The following is a 21,514-nucleotide window of genomic DNA, read 5'->3' on the forward strand; positions in this document are numbered from 1 at the left end:
CACACACACACACGCACATACACCACGACCCTCGTCTCGATTCCCCCCTCTACGTTAAAACATTTAGTCAAAACTTGACTAAATGTAAAAAGGGTAGCGCCGTACTGTATGGCAGCTCGCTTTCCCCAGTGAGAAAGCTCCGCATTTCTATGAGGGTAACATCACAGGACTATCATTATGAAATCTTATCCTTATCCTTCAAACATTTTGATGTTGATCTGACACATTCAACCGATTTCTGTCGAACATAGTTATACTTTTTAACCCTGAAATCATACTGCGTCGTGGAGCACGACGCGTACGTGCAGCCCTGCTCAGCCGGGGCCCAGTTGTTCAACCCTTGTTTACGTTGCAAACTACTCGGCACTCAAAAAAGAGGAAGTATCATATTCTCTATTGCTTGAAGGGTAAGAGGTGACATTTTATTGGACATTGTAGATTGGACATTGTAGATTGGACATTGTAGTGTTTTATAGAGCGGCACTCACTGACGGGTGTTATTGTGACAGGGTTTCTGCTTGTTGCTCGAATTGTCGGTCCCAAGAAAAATATCTATCGGAATCTCTCTCTCTCTTTCTCTCTCTCTCTACAATCACACCCCCCCCCCCCCTACCTACTTTAGCCATTCCTATGTCAGGAACAACACACACACACACCGTGACACACACACACACACACACACACACACACACACACACTATGACTAAACAAATAAAACTGATAAAATATAAAACAATTGCGAATGATACATTTTAATTTTTCAACAGCATGGACCTTGACGTTATCTTGTAAGGTGTGCACCACACACTCTCTTTGTTTGTTCTTGTGAACAATAGCCTGCAGCCCAGGACCTTGGTGGGGGATTCGTTAACAAGCTAAAGATTATTATATTTTTACGACCAAGGTACAAGGACGAGCGATGTTAGTCACACACACACACAGTGACACACACACAGTGACACACACACACACACACACACACACACACACACACTATCTACAGCCATCTCAGTTACGTACAATGGTAATGGGATTCCGGCGTGCTTTCTTCATCTTCTTCGGCATTAGCATCGGTGTGTCACTTTTTGAACAAGGGGCTTTTTTTTAATTTTTTTTTTATCTCGCAGCCGTGCAAGCCACCGCCTTACGTTATTGCAGAAGCATGGTATATGGTTTAAACAGCCTTTATGCGAGAATTTCAAATGACAAAAACGAATATATGTAAGTAAAGCAAAGAAGCACAACAAGCAATGCTTATGAGCGTGTCTGAAGAAGGAATTGGCATTTGATATTTGGAAGTGTTTATTTGTTAATACTAAAAACCGTCCGTGTACGATTAATGAACATACAGTGGTACCTGTGTTGAGAGGACATCCTTGGAACAACTGAACGTGTCCCTCCTAAACAGGCACTTATAGTTTCACCTCACTGCACATAGACGATTTCAACGTCTTTAGAGAAGATTTTTACCTTAATGAACAGCTTTGAGTTTCAACTGATGGATCAGTTTTTGCTTGAGAACTGAGCACCGTGTGGCTCAGCTAAATCTGACGTTGACACGTTTTTAGCGACAACGCGTGTGTGTGTGTGTGTGTGTGTGTGTGTGTGTGTGAATGAGAGGAGGTGAGAGAGAACATTCGTACTCACAATAATTATGTGCATTTTAATTACGAATGTTATCATATATATATAGGGTCTACATTCAATTATTCATACATATACAACAAGGTTTTTTTTTTAAACACGATGGTCAATTGATTTCAGCCTGGTTATCTGTACGTCGGTGATGACGACTCTGACTTGTTTTTGTTGTTGTTGTTCTTGTTGTTGATTTCGTTGCGGCTGTTATGCAATATGGCGGAACATGATACATTCTTGTTCTTGTTTAGTCTTGTTGTTAATATGATCACGTACAGGACTGAATTGCCACCTAGCTGAGATTCGTGTCTTGGCTACAGATGGTTCATCCACTAGACAATGCTGGAGACAGAAACCGAATTGCTCGTGCCAAGTGTTACATCCTTCAGAAACAGTTGTCCCTTATTGTGTCGATGTACCATGGCCCCTTTTCGGTTTCTTGTGCTAACTGCGTCGATGTAGGCCTACCATGGCCCCTTTTCGGTTTCGTGTGCTAACTGCGTCGATGTACCATGGCCCCTTTTCGGTTTCTTGTGCTAACTGCGTCGATGTACCATGGCCCCTTTTCGGTTTCTTGTGCTAACTGCGTCGATATACCATGGCCCCTTTTCGGTTTCTTGTGCTAACTGCGTCGATGTACCATGGCCCCTTTTCGGTTTCTTGTGCTAACTGCGTCGATGTACCATGGCCCCTTTTCGGTTTCTTGTGCTAACTGCGACTGTTCTCAATTCTGGACGCATGGACGCAAACAGTAAAATAAAAGGAAAAACACAAACCGCGCTCGATTTTGGACGTAAGGTCAGGGCTATATCACTATTAAAGGCACAGTAAGCCAGTCCCGTAAACCATCACAGATTCTGTCAGGCTTTTACACACAGTACAAACACCCTTCCATTTGAACGCTCACCGAACCGGGGACATCCTAGGTGCCCTACGTAAAGAGCGAGCAATTTTCAAAGAATTAATTTTGCGGATTGTCTCCTCACACAATCGGACCGTGGTGCGTTTTGGCGCTAGACCTAACTTTTAACTTGATCTAAATAATAAATTGACAGCTTGTTACACCTACATTCTTAAATCATAAAAGAATTCTTTTTTCATCAAGACAAGATCAGTACAATTCGAAGTTTTGAAAGTTTGAAAAAAGAAAAGCCCGGAAGCAGGGTCACGCAAGGTCGTGGTTCTCGTAGCAGACCGGCGACGGCTTATGCCTATCGCCAGTTCCTCTGAACAGTCAAAAGCCATCGCTAGAGTTCTTGTGAACCACAGCCGTTTGTTTCGTGCATAGTCAGAGGTACATAATAACGTGCTATTGCAGATAAGCTCACAGCGAATTACAAACTGACGACAACATTGCAAAAAAAGGAAACTGGATTACACGGGTTCACGATGGCTCAGGGGTAAGATAAACCACGTAAAAATAAATTCTTAGAAAATTGCTCGCTCCTAGGATGTTCTCAAGCGGTGAGTGTTTAAATGAAAGGGTGTTTGCACTGTGTGTAAAAGCCTAACAGTATCTGTGATGTGTGTGTGTGTGTGTGTGTGTGTGCCAGTGTGTGTGTGTGTGTGTGTGTGTGTGTTTGCGTTGTGGTGAACCGCGGTGAATAAATACTCTGTTTCGCGATACGAATTACTTTTTTGTTCGGCTCTACTTTTTCACTTCTTTCACTTCCGCCACACAAAAGCAGCGCTTTTCTGCACAGCGCTTTTCTGCACAGGTAGCTAGTACATCTACGTATTGCAATTCGTGTACACAATTCCTCCCATCTTCAAAATATTGCCACTAATATATACTACCCCTCCCATCGTAAATATTCTGCATCAAATTTGGTGGGCATATTCAGGTGGACCCCGGGCACAAACTGGTGGATGAAAATTTTCAACACGTGCTCCAAGCCGGCGCACCGCCACGCGGCATACTCTGTCTCGCGATTCACCCGGCGAAGCCGGGTATTCCTCTAGTATATAAGCTAGTTTATATATATATATATGTGTGTGTGTGTGTGTGTGTGTGTGTGTGTGTGTGTGTGTGTGTGTGTGTGTGTGTGTTCAGTTTCAGTGTGTGTGTGTTTAATAATAATAATAAAGTGTATTTATATTGCGCCTATCCCTTACAAAAAACAAAAATATTTGGCTCTAAGCGCATTACAACATGTGTAGGGACTTGGTACAATCAAGTCTGACAAATACAATAACACAATATACAGTCGGTCTCTTGGGTAAAAATGGGAAAAGCAGCTTCGACATTTAAACACTGCTACTAAAAAATCCTCTAACAATGCATACTGCTTTACAATATATGCATTTATGTATAAATATAGTTAAAGAACATCGAGTTAATAGGAATTAGAAAAGGTTCTTATGATAAAACTATCTAGCGAACGACGAAGAAGAAGAAGAATAAAACTATCAATGTCAATGTATAACAAGTCATTCAACGTAAATGGCTAAAGAACAACAACAAAGCAATGATGATAAAACAGTTATACTCAATGGCTAATAACGAGGCAGAACTAAATAGTATCGACACAAGATTAAAACAAAACATATTCCTGGAGACACATTTATACATGTATCAAATAATCAATATACAAAATACAGCCCTCGCACACTCGCACACTCGCACACACACGCCAAGGCACGTGTAGTCGCACTCATACACCGCGACAGCTATCGCGCGCACGTACAAGGAAAAAAACACGGAAATAAACAAAGAAACAGGCATATGAAATAGCAACCCGTCCCCAGCCGGCCCACAGCGCGCTACGATGGCAAGTGACCCCTCTCCTCAATGTGGCAGATACTGAACAGGCTAGGAGGGGCAGAGTCGTCGTGAAGGCTACGGTAGCACAGGGAAGCTATTTTATATGTTATGCGTGCTTTGATTGGTAGCCAGTGAAGGGTCATGAGGAGAGGGGTGACATGTTTGTGTGTGTGTGTGTGTGTGTGAGAAATAAATGTGAGACAGACAGCTAGACAGAAAACGCCAGAGAAAGACAAAATGCGCGAGAAATATTATGACGTCATTAATCATCATAACAATTCATTACACTGTATATCACGTGCCGTCATTCCATTCTTTCCATACCATCCCGAAGAAGGCAGTTACATGCCGAAATATTGATTTAAACTTACCTAACCTGGTTACTGGTGTGTTTTCTTTTTATTTAAATGTGCAAATATTGTATTCTCTCATTTATAAAACTGACTGTCTTGTTTGCTTGTTTTTAATAGCACTTCAAAAGATGTTTCAGTCTAAAACTTTTTACTTTTATTTCGATCAATTTTAAACATAAGCTGGGTTTTTTGTTTTACTCAAAGGCAAAAAACATAGAATTTTATTTTAAACAATATCAGTGCTGTACACTACGCATACTGCCTCAGTGGCTTGAGCACATTCAATACATACTCACCGAATTGCTTGCACCTAAACACAGACACATGAAACATACAGACGCAGACACACACACACCGCGCGCGCGTCACCACTCTGACATCTTGTGAGCAAAGGAAACAATGTAAGGGAAGCAACTGCGTAAATAAAAAAACTGTTCTCATAATGATCAAATTACCAAACGGATTGATTCTGAGCAAAGGAAAGCTACTCTGGAAGCAAATAGAAAATTGGTCTGCAAAAACACAATGACATCCCAGGATCCGAGGTTTATTTCCAGCGAACACAGCTACTCTGTGCACTCAGGTAGTGGCGTTATCCGTTGGGAGGATGTTCATTTGATTTGGGGGTTAAATGTGCTTTGTAGGATTTTAACGATTTGGCTGTGTAAAAATCCAAAACCAAATAGACTGCCAACGTTCCAAAATTCAGAATAAAAAAACAAGACATGTGTCATGTGTGTGGTTGGAACGTTACGTGCACAAATATATCGACCCAGCGGTCTTTTAAGTGCACAGACAGACACTAATTACACAAAACTTTCTTGACCAATGTTTGGCCGCTTGCAGGGAAGACAAGCGAATGAGGCAATGATTACTTCTTCAAAACAAAATAAAAATCATTTTAAATTTAAGTTTTAAGTCAGTAGTAATTATAAACAGGTCTGCAGCTGGTTTTTGTCCTTTAAAAAAAAAATTAGTGTTTGTAAGGGATTGTTATACCTTGAATACTGTTTCTAGTCATATTAATGGGGTGGGGATATAGCTCAGTTGGTAGCGCGCTGGATTTGTATTCAGTTGGCCGCTGTCAGCGTGAGTTCGATCCCAGGTTCGGCGGAAATTTATTTCAGAGTCAACTTTGTGTGCAGACTCTCTTCGGTGTCCGAACTCCCCCCCCGTGTACACTACATTGGGTGTGCACGTTAAAGATCCCACGATTGACAAAAGGGTCTTTCCTGGCAAAATTGCTTAGGCACAGTTAATAATTGTCTACCTATACCCGTGTGACTTGGAATAATAGGCCGTGAAAGGTAAATATGCGCTGAAATGGCTGCAATTACTGGCCGTATAAAATTTCATCTCACACGGCATCACTGCAGAGCGCCTAGAACTGTACCCACGGAATATGCGCGATATAAGCCTCATTGATTGATTGATTGATTGATTAATACAGGTTGGCCGTGGAAGGGGTTGACAGGTCTGGGTCTAGCTAATCTGACACAGGATAACATGTCATCTGGCCATTATAACGTTTTTGCCTGAGTTGAACCCTCCTTGATTTCAGCGAGCATCAGTGCCAATGAGGAAAGTAGCAAAGAGACAGAGAAGCTGGATGAAGTGATCTGTCGGTTCCTGCAAGAGCAACATGTCCCTGGAGCTACATTGGCAGTGGCTAAACAGGGACGCATTGTGTACCAGCAGGGTGAGTGAGTCACGCCTTTAGCTTCAATTAATCGTTATTGTCCTGTGCTACAGCTGTTCTGTGCTGGAAATGGAAATCTGACACTAGTTAATTCTGGAGGCAGGGAGGGAAAGACCATGAGATCTTCAACATCTTACAAAGGTAAAATGAAGTGGAGCTAGCTAGGTCCTGATTTGTTGCCAGCTTTGCTTCTTGTACTTTGAAATTAAAACCAGTAAAAATATACACCAAAAATTACTGGTTACACCCCCCCATAGCCTCTTTAAGACAGTTGCCTTTACAGTTCTTTGTTTTTTTTAATTCATAATGCTCAGATTTTCTTTTCTTTCACTGTATAGATCGAGCCATCATGTTTAACTTTCTCAATACGTTGCCACAGGTTACGGCTTGGCGGGGGCGGGGCGGAAGATGAAGGGCACAACACCGCTTCGAGTTGCCAGCATCAGCAAGCCCATCACAGCCATCGCCGTTGTCAGACTCTGCCAGGAAAAACGGCTGTCGCTTGACGACAAAGTCTTTGGCGCCAGAGGTGAGACTGCTGGCATCCTGGTTAGCTTGGTGAAGAACCGCTGATGGAATCATCTTGTATCTAGGCATGGCCTGAGAAAATGTTCTTTCGCTCAGTGAGTATGATCTTGTTTCCTAGTGATTCATCAATAGACAAACAAGTTAACTTTCTTAGCCTTCACCAAATCACGCGTTGGAGTGGTGTACAACCCATACTTTTCAAAGAAGGATTCAACATAAAAAGTATGGGTTGCACACGACCCACGCCATCCGAATAGGGATAAACGTTTTGCCGCCTCTTTGCAGAGTATGGGTCGTACGTACATGACCCACGCCATCCGAATAAGGATAAACAACGTACAGTTCCTTATATAATTCCATATGGGTCGTCCATGATCCACATCATCCGGCCTGTGTAGTTCAAATACGTCATCGTTTATTTGTTTGTTTACAAAGTTAATCTTTCAAAAGTTGGGCAATGGGAAGGTCATATGGTGATTAGAGATTACATAAAATCTCAATTAAAAACTCCAAATAGTTTCAGATATAAAGACGATTTTGGGAGGCTCAGGGTCGTCCAAGACCTACAAAGCACGGTTCTTTTAGTTTCTTACCACCTTTGTTCTCCAAGGACTACTGAAGCAGTTGAAAATGAGGGGAGACAAGCGACTGTGCAGAGTGACGGTACGTCATCTTCTGCAGCACTGTGCGGGCTGGGACCGCGACATGGCGGGTGACGCCGTCTTCTGGCAGGTGCCCCCTCCTGCCGGCGTAAAAGTCACGTCGTCTGAATACAACGCGTGTCTGCTGCAGTACGTGCTCAACAGAAAGCTGCAGTTTGCTCCAGGTACTTTTACCTGCATTTTTAGGTCTTATTTATTGTTTTGTGTTCTCTGTTTTTCTTTGCTGGAAGGAACTGGAGAAAGTGTTCCCTGTGTAAATTAATATGGTGGATATGACCGCTACGATTGTATTGATAATTTAATATGTGTCACCCCAGACAGTGGGGCGACTGCTCTGTTTCCGTGTTTTTTTTAAACTTTACAAAGCAATGAAATAGATTTCGCCATGTGTTTAAGAAAGAAAGATGGATAGAAAATCAAAACAAAAAAGCAACGACAACAACAACATAAAGCAAAACCAAGCAAAGATTCTTCCGCATGCGATACTCACATCGGATGCAGATGTAGAAATAGATTTAGAATTTTGAAACAAAATGAAGCAGCATGCGTCAGTGATCAGGCATGCTTTAGAATTCGATACTCATGCCCCACTGATGCAGATTTAGAATTCACACGACCTTGTCTTTCGCCCTCTTTTTAACAGTTTTGATTGGTTGCTATTTATACAGATTATGACATCATTTCTTAACAATAGCACAATTTGATGAAGATTTATAAATAGATTAAATCAAATTGAAATATAGTGGAACCCCCTTTTTGAGACCTAAAATATTCTGAGAAAATCACTCAGGTCTTGAGAAGGAGGGAGTCTTCAAATGGAAGTAAATTTACAGAGGTTATGAACAGAATACGTGAGAAAACAGGGTCTTAAAACTAATACAAGGGAGGGAGTCTTAAGTTGGGGCTTCTTCAAAAGGAGGTTCTGTAAAACTGTAAAATGAGTCTGACTGCAAAAGCCGCTGACTGTGGTATTGTGAATCAGGGAGCAGACACGCTTACTCCAACCTGGGCTACCTGGTGCTGGGGGAGGTGGTAGAGGCAGTGACAGGGCGTCCCTATCAAGACTACGTCACCTCTCTGCTGGCAGAACTCGGTATCACGGGCATGTTCGTCGGGGATGAGATGCGTGTCTGCTGGGGTTCCCAAGAGGTCAGTTGCATCAGTTAGCTTATTCTGCACCGCTGTTCCCAAGGCTTCATTACTGCCTCTTTAGCTGCATCCTTCCCCCACAGAGATAACACAACACAGCAGCAGCAGGTAGTTCCCCTCTCCCAGTACAGCACGGAAGCATTTGGGTATAACAAGCAAGCCAGCTTAACAGTGTGCTGGCTGCAGCTGTTGGAAGCCAAATGATTCCCTCTGCCCTGGCTATTTTTAACTCTCCCCTTCCCCAACTAAAATGCTAGCAAGGAATAGCTGTGTCTGCAAAGTTCATTGTTGATGAATCTGCACTTGTACAGTGGACCCCTATGCGCTTCGTTCAATAATGAATTTTCTCGATTTGCTCTATAAATCCCTTAGTGCACTGGGACGTCTCAATAACTTAAAATATAAAATAACAAAAATAAAAATAATTCACTGAACTATTCTTTACATACAGAGGTCTTGTCTCAGACACACTGTCACCATGAACATTGTTATTTGTGTGTGTGTGTGTGTGTGTCATCGTTTTGCTATTGTACATCGCCGTGAGCTCTGACGAGAAGGGGCGATTAATAAGTATTCATTATTATTACAGTATTATTTCTTTCTTCAGGGTGAGTACTTCAACATCAAGGAACCGGCAACGGCAACGAGCGTGATGCCAGGGCAGGAAGACAGCCAGGTGTTGCCGCAGTACGGGTCCTTCCTCATGCGCAACACGGGCGCTTTTGGCGGCTGGGTGGCAACGGCTGCAGACGTTCTGACGCTACTGTGCAGTCTGGAAACTGGACTGTCGTCTGGTGCAAGTGATCGTCAGGTAGTGCTTGAGTGTGTATGTCTGATCAGGAGCTTTGTCGATACACAACCTGTCTCTAGCAACCACCCAAGGGACAGACCAAAAGTGATACTCTCTACAGACAGGCCATTGTTATGGAAAGGTGAATTTCATGGAAGAATAAAACTAGTAGGAACAACCATAGACCATTTATCCTGGACTGCCAACTAGCTCTCTCTCCGCTCTTTCTCTCTATTACGAGGTAGCGGCCTCTCGCATTTAGGAACCTACGCTTACAAGCCTTTCAGAAATCAGGGGGACGTGATATCCGGTGTCGATTGTAAACATGGACGAAGTTGCCGAGGTAAGTTCTGAAAATGCTAAAATAAACTCAGCAAAAGTGCACATGGAACATGTTTTTCGATGAGTTTTGTTAAGTTTAGTTTGGAGTTTTGGAAAATCCAGTTCATTGTCACCTCCCATTGTCACAAATAACTGGAGCGTGCTTTCTTTTCACTGTCTTCGAATCGCTGGCCTTTCAAACCGGACGCGACGCGCCCCTGAAAGTCGAGAGTCGTAACCTCGAAGGGTCACGTGACGAGTTGGTGGTCCAGGCTATTTGGTCTATGGAACAACAAAGTTTGAGATCCGTAGGGGTGCATGGTTGTAATCGGCAGGTGGTCATCAAGAGTTGGTCACTAGGGCAGGTTCAACTGTATTATGTTATTGTTGTGAGGAAAATAATAAGGCTGTTAAAGTTTAAGGAATTAGAAATTACAAATAAAGGAAAGTGAAGGAAGAACCAGAAAGAAACACAACACAGGAATATTGGTTGCTGTGAGGCCAAATGTGACAAGACTTAGGTTAGATAAAAGATCGAGTATTCTTCAAATGAGCAAAGACTAAAACTTGTAAAAGGCACAAGCAAGCCTCTGCATGTATATAATCAGACAGGCAGGCATGCAGAACTACAGACAAATATTCAGACCGATACTGACACCAAAATTAGACAAATACATGCACACAAATACAACCTCATCCCTACCCCCACACACATAGTTCCTACATTTAAATAATAATCCTGTTCTTCAACCTCCCACACAGCCCAGAGAAGGAGACACAGCCCCAGAAGGAGACACAGCCCCAGAAGGAGACACAGCCCCAGAAGGAGACACAGCCCCAGAAGCAGCATCACACACAGAGCGGAGACCAACGTTGCTGAACCCTCAAGCAATCCAGACCATGCTGGAACGCCCGTCGTTCGAATTTGGCCGCAACTGGTACGGACTGGGACTGGACGTGCAGGATGGCGGCGCCACCTGGGGGCACACTGGCGCCATGGAGGGAACGTGTGGAACAGTGCAGCGGCATCACAGCGGCATGGCGTGGGCCTTCCTGCTCAACGCCTGGGCCACAGACATAGATCTGGATGGTGTGGTCAAGCTTGCGCTTAGCTCTGTGCAATACTTCTCTCCCTTTCCGCTGGGTATGGCGTCTGTGTGTGGAGAGATGATTTGTGTGAGGACCAAAGATGAGCGCCAGTGCGTCCTGGCTAATGTACCACATGATAAACTCCAGCGAATCATTGACGAGAAGAAACTCGAAGGGTATCGACTAGTGTGGGCTGGCGTCAATGCAGCATTTCAGAAGAGAGAAAAGGATTTGACTTTTAATTTGATCTTCTCCAACGACATCAAACCTCAGGGGGACAGAAAGATTTTACTTGACATGGATGTAAAGCATCTTCAAGCCACACTTGACGGATCGTGTTCTGATGGATTTCAACCAGAACTCATAACCACTTACGTACATGATGACAAGATGTTGGCACTGGCAATTCTATCCCCTGCAGACTGGACCTGCATCCAGACCGTCGACATTGCTCTTCCTGCTGAAGACTATGTGCAGTTACTCAACAGAAGGCGGAAGAACGGTTTCAGTGTGTTGAGTCAGTGTGTGTCGCAGTGGCATTCGCATCTTGTGGTCACAGCCATAATGGTGAAACGTGTCACGTCTGATTCAGTGTGCACTGTTGAGCAGTTAAAAACAAAAGAAGTACTGTCAAAAGTTCAGTGTGAAGGTTGTGTTGAACAGCAAAGTGAGGAATGTAGACAGGTAAATGCACAAGAACATTGTCAAAGAAAAATTGAGTTCGAAAGTCAGGCTGATCCCTTAGGCGGTGAAGATTGTTATGTTCATTTTCAAACTGAAGGTAATGTTTGTGTAGTATTTGAGGGTAAGAAAAAGGTGGACGCGTCAGGCAGCAAATGGACTAAAACAGGAGGCAGCAAGCAGGTCGCTACAAAATGTGATGGTAGCAGCATACAGATAGAAGGGGACACCAACATGTGTACTGCATCCAGAGGAAGTAAAGTGACCGAGGCAGAAATTGAGGGCAGCACTCAAACACAAAATGAACACAGTAAATGTACTCCACTAGATGGCAGCAACCAGCTAGCTACAATCACTGAAGGCAGCAATCACACACAAAATGAACACAGTAAATGTACTCCACCAGATGGCAGCAACCAGCTAGCTACAATCACTGAAGGCAGCATACAGACATACGGTGGTAAGCAATCAGTTTCAAAAGTTGAAAGAACGTGTATTGACAAGCAAGGCAGTGATTGCAGCAGACATCACATAGAGGGCAGAGAAAGTGAAGACAACACAGAGGCAGCTAGAAAGGCAGAAATCATCAGCCAGACTGAGAGTGAAAACAGGCTGCAGACTGTAGTTGAAGGTAAAAAAAAGGAGAACGAAAATGAATGCAGTGATGATCTGATCCACAGATTGAGCACAAGAAAGCGAAAACTATCTTCTATTTTGGCCCGTGGTGACTTCTTCTCACCAGTAACATCTCAGCGTACGAAAGGCAGAAGAGGATTCCCTGCTTCTCTTCTACAAGACCAAACAGCAGAGGATGAAGAAACCAAACCTCCTATGGATAGCCAGACTGCATTCCAAAGTTTTAGTTTTAGTTCTGTGCAGGAGGGCAAGACTGAAGACAATGCAACTCCATCAATTGCTAAACCCAAACAATCCAGAAAGTTCAAGCCCAAACCCTCATCACCATACAGAACACTGTCGTGGGTTCAAATGTCCGTGGATAGTTTTGTGGCAGAGCTGGGTAGGCAGGCTCGCCATTGCTCCGGTCTGAGGAACGTCCACTTTTACCCCGCAGACGGTGACTGGTTTGTCAGCGGTGTCTGGTCACCGCAGGTCACACACAACTGCTATCACCGCATGGCCGTTTCACACCTGGGCTTGTTACCTGCCCTGGCCGAGGCCGCTGCCAACAACGTGCGGCTGAGATTTTTGTGTCAGTACGAGGAGGAAGGGGCGCTCTACTTTGCCCTGTTTTGGGACGCGCTTCAGGAAACAGGAGAATAATCCACAGTGCATGTATTACAATGCTGACATTTTCCATGAAACATTCAACCAATGGCAGGTTAACCCCTAGACTGTCATAATAGGTATTTGGTATATTTTTTCGCGATGATGAAAATATCAGTACTATGACAACTCATGCCCCTTGAAGTGCAGCAAGATGATTGCCTCCCTTGGAAACCGTTTTCTCAGCTTTGGTCGAATTGTTATACCTTGTATGTTATGATTTTGTATTTCATTTTTAAAGTGAATTCTTCTGGCAGTCAAGTTTTACTACAGTGATATAAGAACCTTCTGTAGCCCCTTTGTCTGGTGTTTTGGTTTAAATATACCTGTCATGACAGGCCACCTGCAAGGTAGGGACACTGAGCTGGTCCAAGAGTGTCCTTTCATCGCAGGTGCTGCTGTACTCCACTGTCAAAATATTTGCTGAAGATTGTTTGTGTACGACATTGTTCAGGCGCTATGGTTTGGCCGAGCATATTCATGTTGTTTTCTGATCAGGCGGCCTAATGTTCCTACCTCATACAGACAAGCTTTTGAAGATCACTCTGCCTGTGAGTACGACATTTGTATGAGGAAAGCTGTGCCTGACTATTTTCAAATCTAGCGCAAAAAAGAAATGGGTATCTGTATGGTGTGAAAGCCTTGTCAGCATTGCTTAAACTATGTGTTCATTTACTATGCTTCTGCATAGAACAGTGCAGGAACATTGGTGTTTCGAACCATGGTAGAAAAAGACATGTTTAGTATAAGGCAGCAAGTTTCAGTGCCATCCTGTAATAACTAAATCTGTGATATTTCTATGGCGTATTGTCTTCTGCTCTTGACCCGGCCCGTGTTTGCAGATTTCTCTGTTTTTCATGCAATGTATTATTAGTAAAAGGCCCAATCGGCCTTAGATCTGGTTAGGCTTTATCATTGGACAAGACCATCCTTCCAGTTGATCACATACTAAAATTGAACAGCCTGGGTGCTCTGTGCAGTGGTATTTTTTTAAAGAGCTAATTTCATGAAAGGCACTGCCATGGTGCCTTTTTCAAAAATTAATTCATCAACAAATTCCAACTCACCACAGCAAGCAGTCAGGGTGTTATTCTGTGAGAATAATTATGGAATACATATTGTGCATATGCCTAGTTTTTTTCACTATGTGTGCGTTTCACAATGTGTGTGCGTGTGTGTGTGTGTGTACTTCACAGTGTGTGTGTGTGTGTGTGTGTATGTTTACATGTTTCAATGTGTGTGTGTTTCAGTGTGTGTGTGTTTCAGAGTGTGTGTGTGTTTCAGAGTGTGTGTGTGTTTCAGAGTGTGTGTGTGTGCGTTTTCACAATGTGTGAGTGCGCATACAACCACCAGCATGTGTACAACTAATAAAAGAATGAAGTCAGCCCACAAAACTTGTGTTTGTTTCAGAAATGTATTAACTGCTCAGCATACATTTAAAGAATTATGTACATTTACATCAGGGTTGTATTCATGTTGGATAATGATTACCAAATTACAATTCCATAACGAATAAAGGACAGTATTAACAAGATCCTAAGTAACTACTATAATACTGGTATATACAAAGCAATTGTGATCACTTGTCTCGACTAGTTGAAAGCAGCAACAACAATTTCAAAACTGTCACTTAACAAACAATAAAGGCAGAAAATCAATCAAGGCTTTGTTGAAAAGTGTGCAAAGCTAGGTCATAAGTAGACATAACTCATCTGATAGTCTCAAATAAATATTTCAGCAAGAAAAATATACATCATCAGATCCACAACATCTTTATTGCAGAAGCAGACAGCACTCATCTACACCCTCAGCCACACAGTTTTTATTCCACTAGGCTTGTGGAATAATTGTAACACTTTTCAACATAGTCGGGTGAAATGCGCATTTCAGTTTACACTACATGTACAGGTGCACTTCAAGATGTATTCAATCCAAAACCTTACAAGTTACAGTCCAACTAAATGGTATTTAACTATTTATACAGTGTGTGCAAATTAGGTGACCCGTACAATGTGTCTTGAGACACATTTAGCGTAAGATTCCAGAAGTGGATCTGTGCTGTGCTGGGTCTGCTGCAAGCACACTAGAACCAGCTCGCAACAGTTGAGGTGAACAGATTGGTGACCAAGACCATCATCGGTTTCTCTCCGAGTGATAGGTGTGGGCGGAGAAAGTCTCCCAGACTTTGAAGCCGGTGCTATCGGCACTCCTTATAACCGGACTCAGGGCCGGTTTGGGGCCTAATTTTTCACTCCTAATAAGAGAGGTATCGTATAACCGAGCTCCTTCTAAGCGAGTTTTCTTAAGTCATAACAAAGAACAATGTAATTCGGGGATTTTCTTTTTCTCCTTATAAAAGTGGTTCCTTATAACCGAGCTCCTTATAAGCGGGCCCGACTGTATTTCCCCTCCCCCCCCCACCCCCCTACAAACACACACCACCCCCCACCACCATGTATAGCTACTCAAGTATAAGAGCTACCTGAACAAGCTGTTGGATTTGATCTTTTTACTGACACTGCCTCCACCCCCACGTTTGGAACCAGACGCCATCCACTCCGGCACTTTGCGCTTGACGCTTTGTCCTGACGCCTGAGGGGAGGGGGAGGGGGCAGCACCCAAAGCCATCCAGCTGGGGAGGTGTCTCTGGCTGGCGTCGGCCTGTGACGAATCCTGTTTGGGAGAGATGGATGACGTGGCGTTGTGCGTTCTGGCTGCAGGGGACGATTGTGACCTGACTACGCTGGGCTTGTGGGCAAAGCTTGCCAGACGGCTGGATGCTGTCGTGTTTCCTCTCTGTAATAATAATAATAATAATAACAAGAAGAGCAAACGCTCGATCGAGTCACTTTCGCACTTCTGAATATTATATGAGGCATCAGATGGACAGGAAGAAATTGCTATTCACAACACAATGAGTCACGTTCACATAAAATTTGAGCCCGGTCACTTTTATAGTTTCCGAGAAAAGCCCAACGTTAAGTTGTGTGTTGCCGAACAGAAAAGGCTAGTTATCTCCCTTGTTTTTCTGATAACGTTCGTAAAAGGCTACAGATGTAAATACTTTGATGTAAAGAATAATCCTACAAAGTTTCAATCACATCCGATGAACTTTGTCAAAGATATAAAATGTCTAATTTTTCCTTTGACGCTGACCTGTGACCTTGAAAAAGGTCAAAGGTCAACGAAACCATCGTTAAAGTGTAGAGGTCATTGGAGGTCACGACTAAACAAAATATGAGCCCGATCGCTTTGATAGTTTCCGAGAAAAGATATAAAATGTCTAATTTTTCCTTTGACGCTGACCTGTGACCTTGAAAAAGGTCAAAGGTCAACGAAACCATCGTTAAAGTGTAGAGGTCATTGGAGGTCACGACTAAACAAAATATGAGCCCGATCGCTTTGATAGTTTCCGAGAAAAGTCCAACGTTAAGGTGGTGTCTACGGACGGCCGGCCGGACGGCCGGACAGACTAACACTGACCGATTACATAGAGTCACTTTTTCTCAAGTGACTCAATAATAATTAAGTAGAAGTGAGCGAAGGACAAATACTCTCTCTCTCTCTCTCTCTCTCTCTCTCTCTCTCTCTCTCTCTCGCACACACACATACACTCGCTCACTCACATGCACTCACTCACACACACTCGCGCACACGCACATACTCACACTCTCTTACACCCCCCCCCCCACACACACACACACTCTCTCTCTTACACACACACACACTCTAACACTAACATATGTGCACAAAATGCACACACACACACACACCGCGAGAGAGAAAGACCGCAGAGAGGGGATGACATGATGCATTGACGTCAAAGCATTTCTTCCTCCTTCCCTATCTCCCTCCCTCCCCCTCTCTCCCTCCCTCCATCCCCCCCTCTCTCACTCCCTCTCTCTGTTCTTCCCTCCCTCCCTCCAGTCACTCCCTCCCTCTCTCTCTCTCCCTCCCTCCCTCAATCCCTCATCCCCCCCCCCCCCCCCCCCCCGCACTCTCTCTCCCCGAGTCTATTCCTAATCTCTCTCTCTTCCTCCCAATTTATCTCTCCCTCCATCCATAGCTCTCTTTCCCCCCTCCCTCTCAGTCTCACCTTCCCTCTCCTTCTCTCCACCCCTCCTTCTATCTCTCCCTCCCTTCATTTCTCTCTCTCTCTCTCTCCCTCCATCCCTCCCTCTCTCTCTCTCTCTCCCTCCCTGCTTTTTCTCCTCTCTCTCTCTCACTCTCTCTCCCTCCCCGTCTTCCCCCCCCCCCCCCCTGTCTCTGTCTCTATCTTGTGCAAATCTGTAGTGTTATTTTCACTGTTTTGTCATTTCTTTGAACAACACTTCTTCTTCCAAATATTCTGGTAAAACCAAGTAAGTCCACTTGCTTAGATCTGCCCATTTTTTTTCAGATCTGATATTGGGTGAAAAAGTGGTAAAACTATGTAAGTCCACAAAATACCCAACAAAACCAAAACAATCCATCAGATTATTATGATGATATTTATCTTATTATCTCTTCAGGTTGATCTAGATAATCATCACTTTTGAGAAATGTTATCAAACAGTAAAAGTCGTATTTCTTTCGAATACATCACCTCAATTTAACTAATAGGAGTTGCCTTACTTACGAGTGCTAGACTGAGAAGCGTCCTATGTTACCAGTACTAGACTGTAAACAAGGTCGCTAACTCTAGATTTCCGTCGGTATACCATTTAGGGGAGTAGTCTCCCTTTGTCGGTAGTACCTCTCTGCGCATGTGCCAATGCCCATAATCCCCAGTTTCAATTTCTTGCTACGGGGAGCTAGACGTGTATTTAGACCTTTCCCGTCTAAGAAGACTTCCTTCACAGGAACTTCAACATTCACCTTCAATCACGGTTTGGGCTTTCCTTTTTAAGGGTGATTACTACGCCCGTATACATTCATCACATTGAACAACGTAACGAACCGTAAAAAATGAAAGTGAAACGAATGTAACAAAGTTACTGAGTTAGTCATAAGTAGAAGGTACTTCTATGATATCTTGTTGAGACACAGAGTCTAACAGGCTCCGTTACTAGTCTTTTAAAACTAGTGAACATGCAATTGAGCGACAATTATTCTTCACTCAGACGTTACGAATGTCGAACAGATATTTACAGCGGTTGGCCGGTTCCACTGGCGCAATAGAACTCCGCGAACAATAACTCACCTTGCGGCTTTCAATAGAAAGCAACGGCAGGTCACCCTACATATCAATGTAGGAATACAAACAAGACCTTCAACTTTGCAATTACCCGGACGTTTTTTGCGTTTTAACGGCATTTATATCGACAACAGCGAGGTTTGCCATGTGCGTTATCCCAACCGGAAGCGCGAGCATTTCCGATCCGAATGTTTTAGGCTTATGGGATACCGCGTACAAAGTACCGAGCGCCCGCGAAGGTTACATACAGCGTATGAATACCTCGGTCATTACAAACTGCTATGACTTTCGCGGGCAGCGTAGCTACGGAACGCAGTACGCTTGAACGCTGATAGAACTGTAAGAGGTTGTATCGAAGAATAACAACAAACCTCGCCCGCTTGGAAAGAAAAGCAAACACTGAGATTGAGATATGCGCCTCCGGGAGTATTACGGAGGGAACTTCCTTTACTCTCAGAGAAAGGCAAGTAATTCTCTCTCCTATGTTTCTGCCTTTACTCTCAGAGAAAGGCAAATAATTCTCTCTCCTATGTTTCTGGGAAACGATGTTTTTCTGCGGTTCGCAGACTATGGTTTTGGTTTTTTTATCACATGATCATGGTGGACTCAGCAGAGACCACGTGGTGGTACTTCTTCAAATTGGATAAAGAATTCTTTCTTACCAACTTTAACTTGATTAACTTGTATGCGTGCATACATACACATTATGAAAAAAAATAAATTTGTTTTTACAAATGACAAGGAAGAATTAAAGTGTATGCAAACACAGGTTGTGACATCTTTATTGGGATATAATCCTTTTTCTTGGCATAGGGTATCAAGAAGTCAGCTGATCTTACAAATTACAAAACCTCATGGAGATCATCCTTGGACCAAGTCATGGCAAGACCCTTCAACAGGGACAGCACTCAACCTACGTCATGCTTCAGAGACGGACAGACTTGACTAAAGAGGGAAGGTCTCCCGAGGTGACTCCGCCCGTTTTCTACGGACTATCCAGGAAGGACACTGGGAGATTGTCTGAGATTTGGCCAGCCTTCCGCACTATGAGATCCATGGGCCATATTTCAAAGATCAAGGAGGACCTCTCAGCCCATGCGGATTAATCCGTCGCGATATAACCTTCGTGGTTGAAAACGACGTTAAACACCAAATAAAGAAAGAAAGAAAGATGCGGATTAATTAGTGCTGCCAGACATCATGGACTGGGTAAAACCATACGTCCCTCCATCATTGAGTCTAAGTTTCCTGGAACAAGAAGAGCTTCCTCTGCCTATATGGCCAAGAATCTGTCATGGCGTCGAAAGAAGGAAAGAGCCCGCTTGAATTATTTGGCAGGCTCCTGCTTCTTATAAACTTTTTTTGCAAAGAACATTTTTGTGTTGGATGAAAGAGGATGAATGGACGAACGTTTTGGTATAACATGGTGGCAAATTTATGCGGTAAGCAATGAATAACGGACTTGTGATTCCAACCTTACCTAGTCATTCTGGAGAAAAAAGCGTTACGCGATTTTGGGTGCTTTCAGTTTTGTAAGAACTGTACTCCGAACACGTGCGCGACCGGTAAATCCTTCATACAAACCAGACAGGAAATGAATGCAGTGTTTAATGAGACCAAAAATGAGCTCGACGGAGCTGCCAACTTCGTTCATTTCGCTTGGAAAAGTGATGCGAGGTGTACGTTATTATCCTTGTGTAAATTCGGTATCGGTCAGTCAAACGGTCGAACAGTCCGCGGTAAATGTAAGATGGCCGCCAAAGATCGATTTCGAGGTTCACACAGTCTACTAAATCTAAAATAATATTTAAAAAATTGCTTGCAATGCATGCTTTGTCTGTGATTCGTGAAAATCGACACGATTTGTTGATTTTGTGTAAAGAAAAATTACTTATAACCAAAATAAAACGTTCTCGTTTTGCCGAGATGTTGTGACAAGCGTGACCTAACTAGTCTCCCTTGGTCATTTGCATATGATCTATCAATGACAACAGGACTTTCACACCTGCGTGCGAAATGGACGAGCCCAGCCCCACGGGTAAAGTGTGCATGGTCGTCATCCAAATAGTAACGTACATCACTTTTGAGAATGAAACTGCTATAAATCGAGTGATTTCTTACGAAACATGATAAAAACAATGTTTGAAAGGAAAAAGTATTCGTACCTGAATGATTCAGTCGAAAATCGAATGTTGTTGAATTTTTTTTTTTTTTTTTTTTGGGGGGGGGGGGGGGGGGGGGGGGGGGGGGGGTGGTGGTTTTGTGTAGGTGTTAGTGGTGCTTGGTTACCCATAGGTCTGTGACATTCTTAGTTTATATGATCAAAGGTCATTGGCAATTGCAAATATTCTTAGGGAGGTAGGTTAGTCATGCTATCTAATTTTTACATTTAGTCAAGTTTTGACTAAATGTTTTAACATAGAGGGGGAATCGAAAAGAGGGTCGTGGTGTATGTGTGTGTGTGTGTGTGCGTGCGTGTAGAGCGATTCAGACCAAACTACTGGACCGATCTTTATGACATTTTACATGAGAGTTCCTTGGATTGATATCCCCGATTTTTTTTTTCGTTTTTTCGATAAATGTCTTTGATGACGTCATATCCGGCTTTTCGTGAAAGTTGAGGCGGCACTGTCACGCTCTCATTTTTCAACCAAATTGGTTGAAATTTTGGTCAAGTAGTCTTCGACGAAGCTCGGACTTTGGTATTGCATTTCAGCGTGGTGGCTTAAAAATTAATTAATGACTTTGGTCATTAAAAATCTGAAAATTGTAAAAAAAAATAAAAAATTATAAAACGATCCAAATTTACGTTTATCTTATTCTCCATCATTTTCTGATTCCAAAAACATATAAATATGTTATATTTGGATTAAAAACAAGCTCTGAAAATTAAAAATATAAAAATTATTATCAAAATTACATTTTCGAAATCAATTTAAAAACACTTTCATCTTATTTTTTGTCGGTTCCTGATTCCAAAAACATATAGATATGATATGTTTCGATTAAAACACGCACAGAAAGTTAAAACGAAGAGAGGTATAGAAAAGCGTGCTATCTTTCTCAGCGCAACTACTAAACCGCTCTTCTTGTCAAATTCACTGCCTTTGCCACGAGCATGAGCGGTGGACTGACGATGCTACGAGTATACGGTCTTGCTGAAAAATTGCATTGCGTTCAGTTTCATTCTGTAAGTTCGACAGCTACTTGACTAAATGTTGTATTTTCGCCTTACGCGACTTGTTATTATTATTATTATTATTATTATCATGAAAGCTTATATAGCGCGAACCACAATTAACCGTTGCTCTCCGCGCTTTACATATTAATTTCTGCCGTTTGAAATTGAATTTTTTTACAGACAAACAGACATTTTTTAC

At 43.0% G+C, this 21,514-nt stretch overlaps 2 protein-coding genes across 2 annotated transcripts in view; one reads left to right on the forward strand and one right to left on the reverse strand.

Moving 5' to 3' along the window:
• Positions 1-5,263: 5,263 nt before the first annotated feature.
• Positions 5,264-14,081, forward strand: LOC138982740 (uncharacterized). Its single transcript, XM_070356074.1, has 7 exons — positions 5,264-5,338; positions 6,317-6,454; positions 6,834-6,983; positions 7,593-7,808; positions 8,627-8,793; positions 9,401-9,604; positions 10,667-14,081. The coding sequence occupies exons 1-7, from the start codon at positions 5,281-5,283 to the stop codon at positions 12,953-12,955; spliced, it is 3,222 nt and encodes a 1,073-aa protein (XP_070212175.1). The 5' UTR covers positions 5,264-5,280; the 3' UTR covers positions 12,956-14,081.
• Positions 14,082-14,353: 272 nt separating this feature from the next.
• Positions 14,354-21,514, reverse strand: part of LOC138983234 (bifunctional 3'-5' exonuclease/ATP-dependent helicase WRN-like) — a 41,381-nt gene continuing 34,220 nt past the window's right edge. The window contains exon 26 of the mRNA XM_070356650.1: positions 14,354-15,754. Coding sequence (XP_070212751.1) covers positions 15,437-15,754 — 318 coding nt within the window. The 3' untranslated portion in view covers positions 14,354-15,436. The remainder of the gene's footprint in view (positions 15,755-21,514) is intronic.

This window comes from Littorina saxatilis, linkage group LG12, assembly GCF_037325665.1.
Source record: "Littorina saxatilis isolate snail1 linkage group LG12, US_GU_Lsax_2.0, whole genome shotgun sequence".
Classification (NCBI taxonomy): domain Eukaryota; kingdom Metazoa; phylum Mollusca; class Gastropoda; order Littorinimorpha; family Littorinidae; genus Littorina; species Littorina saxatilis.

What these genes read in the sequence shown, in the direction of transcription:
- LOC138982740 (XM_070356074.1), top strand. Translation starts at nt 5,281, where the DNA reads ATGACATCCCAGGATCCGAGGTTTATTTCCAGCGAACACAGCTACTCT. An exon ending in CAGCTACTCTGTGCACTCAG is followed by an intron (nt 5,339 to 6,316) that starts GTAGTGGCGTTA and finishes CCTTGATTTCAG; the next exon opens with CGAGCATCAGTGCCAATGAG. An exon ending in TCTGCTGGGGTTCCCAAGAG is followed by an intron (nt 8,794 to 9,400) that starts GTCAGTTGCATC and finishes TTCTTTCTTCAG; the next exon opens with GGTGAGTACTTCAACATCAA.